The sequence below is a fragment of the Petromyzon marinus genome, chromosome 21 (genome assembly GCF_048934315.1).
Source record: "Petromyzon marinus isolate PM22_M1 ecotype Great Lakes invasive population chromosome 21, UKy_Petmar_22M1.pri1.0, whole genome shotgun sequence".
Taxonomy (NCBI): domain Eukaryota; kingdom Metazoa; phylum Chordata; class Hyperoartia; order Petromyzontiformes; family Petromyzontidae; genus Petromyzon; species Petromyzon marinus.
This window is the reverse complement of record NC_133687.1, coordinates 9,205,533-9,217,772: the sequence shown is the minus strand read 5'-3', so window position 1 is coordinate 9,217,772 and position 12,240 is coordinate 9,205,533. Positions and strand designations below refer to the sequence as shown.

At 47.4% G+C, this 12,240-nt stretch overlaps 1 protein-coding gene across 4 annotated transcripts in view; it reads right to left on the bottom strand.

Moving 5' to 3' along the window:
* LOC116944466 (complexin-1-like) overlaps positions 1 to 12,240 on the bottom strand; it is a 93,596-nt gene that overhangs the window by 19,848 nt on the left and 61,508 nt on the right. For all 4 annotated transcript variants that reach the window (XM_032958098.2, XM_076068531.1, XM_032958097.2 and 1 more), the window contains one exon: positions 1,746 to 1,851. In XM_032958098.2, coding sequence (XP_032813989.1) covers positions 1,746 to 1,776 — 31 coding nt within the window. In that variant the 5' untranslated portion in view covers positions 1,777 to 1,851. The remainder of the gene's footprint in view (positions 1 to 1,745; positions 1,852 to 12,240) is intronic.

The following is a 12,240-nucleotide window of genomic DNA, read 5'->3' as shown; positions in this document are numbered from 1 at the left end:
GGAGGGGGGGGTCGGGGGCGTTGTACGTATGTTGAACTTCTTCCGCACCGTACGTAGCCAACCGCGCTAATTGGAGGTGCGAGTGAAGGACAACAAACTGAACACGAAAAGCAGTTCGAACGAAGTGAATCTCCAATCTCGATGATGTAAAAGTGCATAGCTCCAGTGGCTTCCTAATACCGGAAGGAGGAGCGTTCCAGACGGCCGCGGAAGCGCATCTGAAAGCGCCGCGCGATGCGGTGACCACCGCTGTCTTTGTCCGACGGGCTAGCCAAACGCCGCTGCTGCTGCTGCTGCTGCTGCGAGGATGCCGGATTTGGTGTGATAGTGGTTCCTGCTCCTTGACGGCATCAGCGAGGTGTTGCTGTTGATTTGTGGCGAGCACTTTGTGTGCAATGAGTGCGACCTGGCAACGTGGCCCTTTACGCAACCGGAAGCCAACCAACGCAGCTGGGCGAGCGCCGGACGGACGCGGTCGTTGCTGCTAAACCACTGACCCCACCGGAGCCGAGGACAGAAGCCCCTCTGGGCATAATTTAAAGTGTTTTATACCACGGGGGGACTCTGCGCTGAAGTGAAATTATTGGCTTGTTCGCGCAACAATGGGGTGGAGAGGCCTTTTTGGTCGATGTTAATTATCGCGCTGTCTGGCCCGTGCCTTTTGTTATTTATTCTTTATTTTATTTTTAAATGTGTTTTTTTAAAGGATTTTTTTTTAAGTTTGTGCCCTCTGCAAAGGAACGCAGCTCGTCGGCTCGGGCGGCAGTTGTTGAATCACCTACGTTGGAAAATTGTTGTTTTGTTTTTGTCGTAAAAACAAAAAAGGCACCACGGAAGGCTGACAGAGCACGAGGCGCGAGCTGCGATCAACGCACGCGTGCTCACGGCTCTCTGGTCGCTTCAGAGCCGTGCGTGACACTCTGCGTCCGAACGCATCCTCGTTCTCCCGGAGAGCACTGCAGGTTGTTTCGCCTTGTCGAGCAAGCGGCATGCCCGAGAGACGTCGTCGCTCAGCCGCCTGGAACGATGGCGGTGGTTGCGAGGGTTGAAATGTCGGTCAATTGTCGTGCACTTGACATTGCTTTCTCGTTTTGTTGCAAACAACAAAAATTAAACGAGCACTAAACCGGGCGTGCTACAGCATGGTCAAATTATTTCCCACGACCGACACGGCCTTCATCCGATAATATCTTTACAAAATAAAATAAGGGGTAATACTGTGACATCGATTTCGCGCGTTGCTCGTTATGTTGGTTGAATGTGTTATGCGCACCGCGAAATATAATAATGATGAGGAATGAGACCCAAGACTATTTTTAAGGAGGGCCCTGCTGCATTGAGATGTTTGGTCTGTCCCATGAATGGAGGAAACCGGAGAACCCAGAAGGGAACCCACCAGCACCTTTGGACCCAGCGCTCTTCGCGAGCAACACCTACGAAGGCCGGTACGACACACGAGCGAGGTTGGGTGGCCAGCACCGCGCCCGGCCGCCTTTGTCTCCCCGTAGTGGCGATGTTTACTACACACCGCACCCAGGTACTCATTTGAGGCTGAGTCGATCCAGGAGGGGGGGGGGGGAGGGGGAGTTGTGCCCAGGACCGGTTCAGATAGCCGTCACCGGTGTTGGCCGTGAGCAGGGAATCGATCTCGGTGTCGCCTGGTTCGTAGTGCGGCGCGCTAAGCGCTGCGCCACCGCTCCCCGCAAAGGCAGACAGACGCGCCGCACGCGCGCACGAGACTCTACCTCCAAGGGCTTGTTTCATGACGAAGTCCATGGCCGTGCGATGGGTGGTGTCCACTCAGGGAGCAGCACAAAGTCACATGCAGTCGGGGAGTACGAAGCTGATTCGCTGCAACAACAACAACAACAAAAAACAATTATAAACATGCGCATACACAGAGCACAGGCTGATTAGTAATCAACAATTAGCAATCACAATTACTTTTCCTGCACTTTCACACACACACACACCCGTATGGCAGAGAAAAGCAGCAAGCTTTGTCGAGAACAGCAGCAGATGTGTAGATGCAATGATATCCGGTGTTCTTTTAGCCATCCGCTCAACAGCTCTGGTTGTCAACTGGGCCCAATTTCTGCCTTCGATGTTTTCCGAATACGCCGATGGGGCTTGACTGACCTTGCGAGATGGGACCGGCCGGCGTAAGGCACTACCACTAGGGAGTGCACGGTACGCTCGATGCATGGCAATGCCATATTCATGAGGACGAAATAAGCGTCACGAGGACAAAATTACGGAGAGGATGTGTTTTACTTTGAATTAAAAAAAACGTTGATTCAACGCTCTCGAATGTCCTGTTTTAAATATGAACAAACACTCACGTGACACGAATGCGCGTGCACATGTTTAATTAAATTCTTTCTCAAGCACTGAAGCGTCCAATTTTCAGTGAGTTATTTATTTTACGTTTTACGTCAAACAATCGTGGAATTACATTGAGGGGAAGAATAAAGAAAAACACGCATGATGAGAGTACGCACGCAGGTTCAATGACGCAATTCAAAGCGTTAGGATACGCGAGTTGTTAGGCTCGGGGCAGGACTGGTCACTAGACGTGATGATGGTCAACGCTGATGAACCAGAATCTTTATTTAGACTGCAGGAGAAGGAAGCTGGGTGTTTTTTTTTTCCCCACAGGTCAGCTAGCTGCAACAACAACAAACAATACACACAAAAAACAATAAAAATACACAACAAAACAGGTCCCTGCAGGGTGGGCTGGTAAGACAAGTCTCTGCGCTGTCTATTGCTGATTTTACACCCAACAGCACGAGATTTCACTTCGTTAAAGTATTGAAAGGGGACGGACGGACGGACGGAGGGGGGGCCGACGGAGCTGGGGGGGGGGGGGGGTGACGGAGCCCGGGGGGGGCCGACGGAGCCAGCGGGGGGACGATGGAGCCGGGGGGGGGGCGACGGAGCTGGGGGGGGGCGACGGAGTAAAGGGGGGGGGGGCGGGGCGACGGCGCAAGCAGAAGGAGCCGACACTGACTTTCTGACACATCATACACTGACTCACTCACATCATACACTGACTCACACATCGTACACTGACTCACTCACACATCATACACTGACTCACACATCATACACTGACTCACTCACACCATACACTGACTCACTCACACATCATACACTGACTCACTCACACATCATGCACTGACTCACTCACACATCATACACTGACTCACTCACACATCATGCACTGACTCACTCACACATCATACACTGACTCACTCATACATCATACACTGACTCACTCACACCATACACTGACTCACTCACACATCATACACTGACTCAGTCACACATCATACACTGACTCACTCACACATCATACACTGACTCACTCACACATCATACACTGACTCACACCATACACTGACTCACTCACACATCATACACTGACTCACTCACACATCATTCACTGACTCACTCACACCATACACTGACTCTCTCACACATCATACACTGACTCACTCACACATCATACACTGACTCACTCACATCATACACTGACTCTCTCACACATCATACACTGACTCACTCACACATCATACACTGACTCACTCACATCATACACTGACACTCTCACACATCATACACTGACTCACTCACACATCATACACTGACTCACTCACACCATACACTGACTCACTCACACATCATCATACACTGACTCACTCACACCATACACTGACTCACTCACACATCATACACTGACTCACTCATCATACACTGACTCACTCACACATCATACACTGACTCACTCACACATCATACACTGACTCACTCACACATCTTACACTGACTCACACATCATACACTGACTCACTCACACATCATACACTGACTCACACATCATACACTGACGCACACATCATACACTGACTCACTCACACATCATACACTGACTCACTCACACATAATACACTGACTCACTCACACATCATCCACTGACTCACTCACACATCATACACTGACTCACTCACACATCATACATTGACTCACTCACACCATACACTGACTCACTCACACATCATACACTGACTCACTCACACATCATACACTGACTCACTCACACCATGCACTGACTCACTCACACATCATACACTGACTCACTCACACATCATACACTGACTCACTCACACATCATACACTGACTCACTCACACCATGCACTGACTCACTCACACATCATACACTGACTCACTCACACATCATGCACTGACTCACACATCATACACTGACTCACTCACACCATACACTGACTCACTCACATCATACACTGACTCACACATCATACACTGACTCACTCACACATCATGCACTGACTCACTCACACATCATACACTGACTCACTCACACATCATGCACTGACTCACTCACACATCATACACTGACTCACTCACACATCATACACTGACTCACTCACACCATACACTGACTCACTCACATCATACACTGACTCACACATCATACACTGACTCACTCACACCATACACTGACTCACTCACATCATACACTGACTCACACATCATATACTGACTCACTCACACATCATGCACTGACTCACTCACACATCATACACTGACTCACTCACACATCATGCACTGACTCACTCACACATCATACACTGACTCACTCACACATCATACACTGACTCACTCACACATCATACACTGACTCACTCACACATCATGCACTGACTCACACATCATACACTGACTCACTCACACCATACACTGACTCACTCACACATCATGCACTGACTCACACATCATACACTGACTCACTCACACCATACACTGACTCACTCACACATCATGCACTGACTCACTCACACATCATACACTGACTCACTCATACATCATACACTGACTCACTCACACCATACACTGACTCACTCACACATCATACACTGACTCAGTCACACATCATACACTGACTCACTCACACATCATACACTGACTCACTCACACATCATACACTGACTCACACCATACACTGACTCACTCACACATCATACACTGACTCACTCACACATCATTCACTGACTCACTCACACCATACACTGACTCTCTCACACATCATACACTGACTCACTCACACATCATACACTGACTCACTCACATCATACACTGACTCTCTCACACATCATACACTGACTCACTCACACATCATACACTGACTCACTCACATCATACACTGACACTCTCACACATCATACACTGACTCACTCACACATCATACACTGACTCACTCACACCATACACTGACTCACTCACACATCATACACTGACTCACACATCATACACTGACTCACTCACACATCATACACTGACTCACTCACACATCATACACTGACTCACTCACACCTCTTACACTGACTCACACACCATACACTGACTCACTCACACATCATACACTGACTCACACATCATACACTGACTCACACATCATACACTGACTCACTCACACATCATACACTGACTCACTCACACATCATACACTGACTCACTCACACATCATCCACTGACTCACTCACACATCATACACTGACTCACTCACACATCATACATTGACTCACTCACACCATACACTGACTCACTCACACATCATACACTGACTCACTCACACATCATACACTGACTCACTCACACCATGCACTGACTCACTCACACATCATACACTGACTCACTCACACATCATACACTGACTCACTCACACATCATACACTGACTCACTCACACCATGCACTGACTCACTCACACATCATACACTGACTCACTCACACATCATGCACTGACTCACACATCATACACTGACTCACTCACACCATACACTGACTCACTCACATCATACACTGACTCACACATCATACACTGACTCACTCACACATCATGCACTGACTCACTCACACATCATACACTGACTCACTCACACATCATGCACTGACTCACTCACACATCATACACTGACTCACTCACACATCATACACTGACTCACTCACACCATACACTGACTCACTCACACCATACACTGACTCACTCACATCATACACTGACTCACACATCATATACTGACTCACTCACACATCATGCACTGACTCACTCACACATCATACACTGACTCACTCACACATCATGCACTGACTCACTCACACATCATACACTGACTCACTCACACATCATACACTGACTCACTCACACATCATACACTGACTCACTCACACATCATGCACTGACTCACACATCATACACTGACTCACTCACACCATACACTGACTCACTCACACATCATGCACTGACTCACACATCATACACTGACTCACTCACACCATACACTGACTCACTCACACATCATGCACTGACTCACTCACACATCATACACTGACTCACTCACACCATACACTGACTTTCTGACACACCATACACTGACTCACTCACACATCATACACTGACTCACACATCATACACTGACTCACTCACACATCATGCACTGACTCACTCACACATCATGCACTGACTCACTCACACATCATACACTGACTCACTCACACATCATACACTGACTCACTCACACCATACACTGACTCACTCACACATCATGCACTGACTCACTCACACATCATACACTGACTCACACATCATACACTGACTCACTCACACATCATACACTGACTCACACATCATACACTGACTCACACATCATACACTGACTCACTCACACATCATACACTGACTCACTCACACATCATACACTGACTCACTCACACATCATCCACTGACTCACTCACACATCATACACTGACTCACTCACACATCATACACTGACTCACTCACACCATACACTGACTCACTCACACATCATACACTGACTCACTCACACATCATACACTGACTCACTCACACCATGCACTGACTCACTCACACATCATACACTGACTCACTCACACATCATACACTGACTCACTCACACATCATACACTGACTCACTCACACCATGCACTGACTCTCTCACACATCATACACTGACTCACTCACACATCATGCACTGACTCACACATCATACACTGACTCACTCACACCATACACTGACTCACTCACATCATACACTGACTCACACATCATACACTGACTCACTCACACATCATGCACTGACTCACTCACACATCATACACTGACTCACTCACACATCATGCACTGACTCACTCACACATCATACACTGACTCACTCACACATCATACACTGACTCACTCACACCATACACTGACTCACTCACATCATACACTGACTCACACATCATACACTGACTCACTCACACCATACACTGACTCACTCACATCATACACTGACTCACACATCATATACTGACTCACTCACACATCATACACTGACTCACTCACACATCATACACTGACTCACTCACACATCATACACTGACTCACTCACACATCATGCACTGACTCACACATCATACACTGACTCACTCACACCATACACTGACTCACTCACACATCATGCACTGACTCACACATCATACACTGACTCACTCACACCATACACTGACTCACTCACACATCATGCACTGACTCACTCACACATCATACACTGACTCACTCACACCATACACTGACTTTCTGACACACCATACACTGACTCACTCACACATCATACACTGACTCACACATCATACACTGACTCACTCACACATCATGCACTGACTCACTCACACATCATGCACTGACTCACTCACACATCATACACTGACTCACTCACACATCATACACTGACTCACTCACACCATACACTGACTCACTCACACATCATGCACTGACTCACTCACACATCATACACTGACTCACTCACACATCATACACTGACTCACTCACACCATACACTGACTCACTCACATCATACACTGACTCACACATCATACACTGACTCACTCACACCATACACTGACTCACTCACATCATACACTGACTCACACATCATACACTGACTCACTCACACATCATGCACTGACTCACTCACACATCATACACTGACTCACTCACACATCATGCACTGACTCACTCACACATCATACACTGACTCACTCACACATCATACACTGACTCACTCACACATCATACAATGACTCACTCACACATCATGCACTGACTCACACATCATACACTGACTCACTCACACCATACACTGACTCACTCACACATCATGCACTGACTCAGACATCATACACTGACTCACTCACACCATACACTGACTCACTCACACATCATACACTGACTCACTCACACATCATACACTGACTCACTCACACATCATACACTGACTCACTCACACATCATACACTGACTCACTCACACATCATACACTGACTCATTCACACCATGCACTGACTCACTCACACATCATACACTGACTCACTCACACCATGCACTGACTCACTCACACATCATACACTGACTCACTCACACATCATACACTGACTCACTCACACCATGCATTGACTCACTCACACATCATACACTGACTCACTCGCACATCATACACTGACTCACTCACACATCATACACTGACTCACTCACACATCATACACTGACTCACTCACACCATACACTGACTCACTCACACATTATGCACTGACTCGCTCATCATGCGCTTACTCACTCACAAGTCATACACTCGCACAACCACTGACCCATTCACTCATCATACACAGGTTCACTCATTGTTTGCTGGCTCACTCGCACATCATACACTGACTCACTCATCATGCGCTCACTAACACATCATACACTGACTCACTCATCATGCGCTGACTAACACATCGTGCGCTGACTCACACATCATACACTCACTCACACTGCCACTGACTCGCTCACACATCATACACTCGCTCACACATCATTCACTGACTCACTCTTCATACGCTGACTCGCACATCATACACTCACTCACACTGCCACTGACTCACTCACACATCATACACTCGCTCACACATCATTCACTAACTCACTCTTCATACGCTGACTCGCACATCATACACTCTCTCACGCTGCTGCTGACTCACACATCATACACTGACTCACATCATACACTGACTCACACATCATACACTGACTCACACATCATACACTCACTCACACATACACTGACTCACGCTGCTGCTGACTCACATCATACACTGACTCACACATCATACACTGACTCACACATCATACACTCACTCACACATACACTGACTCACGCTGCTGCTGACTCACACATCATACACTGACTCACACATCATACACTCACTCACACATCATACACTCACTCACACTGCCACTGACTCACTCACACATCATACACTGGGAGTGTCGTGCTGCCAGCTATGGCTGCAGTTTTTTTGTCGTACGTGTTATGTATATCGTTTATTGTTACATTTAAATTCACAGTTCCTATGATTACTGTTGTTACATTGTTTTTACAGCTTTATTTTGGTGATTCGAAAACATATGGTTAATCTAAATTGTCTTATGGTTGTTGTTGTTGTTGGCTTGCACCACATTGATTTTAACACACAGCGTTTTAACATGTTTTTTTTTGCGTGGAATATTTGCTGGTTTATTCCAGGATGTTTCTGTTACGCGTTGTCGCTTTAAGATGTTCTGTGTTCAAATTTTGTTTGTTGCGGTTGCACCCGACTTAAGAGCCGCATGGCTCACAGGGCTATACCTAATTAATGAAACTTGAAACTTGAAACTATTGCAGGCTGGTACACTCAGTTTACAACTTCGTTCCTACCAACATAATACACAACAAACAATATACAAAACAAACAATACACCAAAAAACAACAAACAATACACAAAAACAACAAACAACACGCAACAAACAATACACATAAAACCACAAACAATACACAACACGCAATGCACAACAACAACAACAAAATACACAAAAAAACAACAAACCCCGATAGGAGTGCAAAGTAGAGAAAACGGTAAGTAAGGCATAACATACAAATACATCACGAGCCGCCATCCATTATGTAAGTCCGGCTCATGAAGGTTCGGGGCAAGGCAGCCAAAACTACGACAAAAAGGATCCCCCAGACCACGGCGAGACAGCGCCGCAGAGCAGCGGCAAGTCTCTAAGTCACGGTGGAGTGGCAGCCGAGGAACATCACGCGTCCCCGTGGACGCTCAGCCAGGAGACGGAGCGGTGAACTCAGTTCACGCGCAGGTGCTTGCTGGATTGTAACATCGTCCCAGGATCACGCGAGGTCGGCGGTGAGGGGGGGGGGGGGGGTTGGGGGCTTGGCGAGGCCTTCATCCAGCAGTGGATCGAGCACAGATGGCGCTGACGACGACGACGACGAAGCGCCCGTTTCATTCGTGGTAACAAAACAAACAAACAGAAACCATCACGAGGAAGATCACTGAAATGGCTGCACGATTATAGCCGAATTGAAACATCTATCTCACTCCAAGACCAGAAGCACATCGGTGTAATAGTACTTTAGATTTTCTTCAATAATTCCACGAATATTTTAAGAAGCAACAGTGTTGCCGAGAAGAGTCATGCGCCACACATTCCACTTTGTGCATGACAGGACGTGACCTTACCTGGCAAAGGAGGCCAAAAACATGTTGTCGAATTGGTATTCAGGATTTACAATGCAAGAAATCCAATTTTCTCGTGTGACTTGACAGCCAATTACAGATTCTGCTAACTCTAAATTATAAATGAATTATGCGTAAATAGTAATGGCGAATTAATTATGTATGTTACGAATTAAAAGTGACACATTCTAATTTTCTCATTTAAAATGAAAATCACCACCACCACCATCATTGTCATAATTTCTCACGATGGCTCCACTCCCTGATGGAGGCCCGTTCCCGAAACGACGTGCCACCACCGTTCACGGTCCCAGAGGTGCAGCAATCCCCGTGCTATGCTTCAGTTCGATATCAATCGGGAGGTTATAAATAAAGTTACCGAAACGTTTCAGGCCCGTCTCGCTGCTTGCCACCTTCCCACGTGTATGCGTTTCCCTAGCCGTCGCGAGAGATGCGACTCAAAAAAATAAAACTAAACATCATCATCATCATCTTCTTTGGTTCTTTCGGTAAAATCACGTAGAATGAGAATAAAATAATAAAATAACACAATAAAATTATCGCGACGTTTCGGCCACAATGCAAGCGGCCGTCTTCAGGTGAAAGGTACAGACCTGTCGGGACGACAAAGCTTGAAGCTCTGTCGTCCCGACAGGTCTGTCACGAAAGCTTTAAATCGAAATCATCATCATCATCATCAATGCCGTCTCGTCTTGCGGCCCCATATTCGCCAGTTTAACGTTGCAGAGCATTCGCACGCGCGCACGTTCCGCGACCATTTGTCGTTGTCGTTGCTTGCTCGAGTTTTATTTTTCTTTGTTGTCGGCGTGGTTTGCAATTCTCGCCGCCGCAATTCGTCTCGGCGGCCACCGTGGACGTACGAAGAAGACCTCGGGCCCGGGGAGGGAGGGCCCTGGGGTGGAGGAGGGGTGTGGGTGCCAGGGAGGTCCCGCAGACGAGCCACTTAATTCGGACCCCTGCCGAGTGGCAGATATGCCATTAAGGGGACGGTTGATTGCGCGTCCCGTGGCCTCGTTGGGCCAGCTCAGTCGTGCCACGGTTTTCCGCGTGTGCCACACGGGGGAAACAAGGCGCCGCGAACATCGATCTTGCGAATTTGATCGTTATCCAAGCGTGCACGCGCGTGTCTTGTTAAAGAGGTGATGAATCTCAAGGGGGGGGGGGGGGGGCAGGGGGTGGTGTCGTATCGCATTTTGGTTGAATCAAGGGGCCGCTGCATTGATGACCGAATGATATGCACTTCCGGCAACGGTGGCTTGGTGTGGATTTACCTGAGCGTATACATTGGATCGCATCTCAGGGGCGTAACGATACATACAGAGGGAGAAGATAGAGCCAGTCAGTCGTGAGTGAGTCTGTGGGTCTCTGTGTGTGTCTATGGGTCTCTGTGTGAGTCTGTGGGTGTCTATGTGGGTCTGTGGGTCTCTGTGCATCTGTGGGTCTCAATGTGAGTTTATGGGCCTCTGTGTGAGTCTGTGGATCTCCGTGAAAAGTATGTGGGTCTCTATGCGAGTCTATGCTCATATAATCGGTACTTATATTGTATAAGGGCTGTCAGTTATCACAGTAAAGTAAGGCCG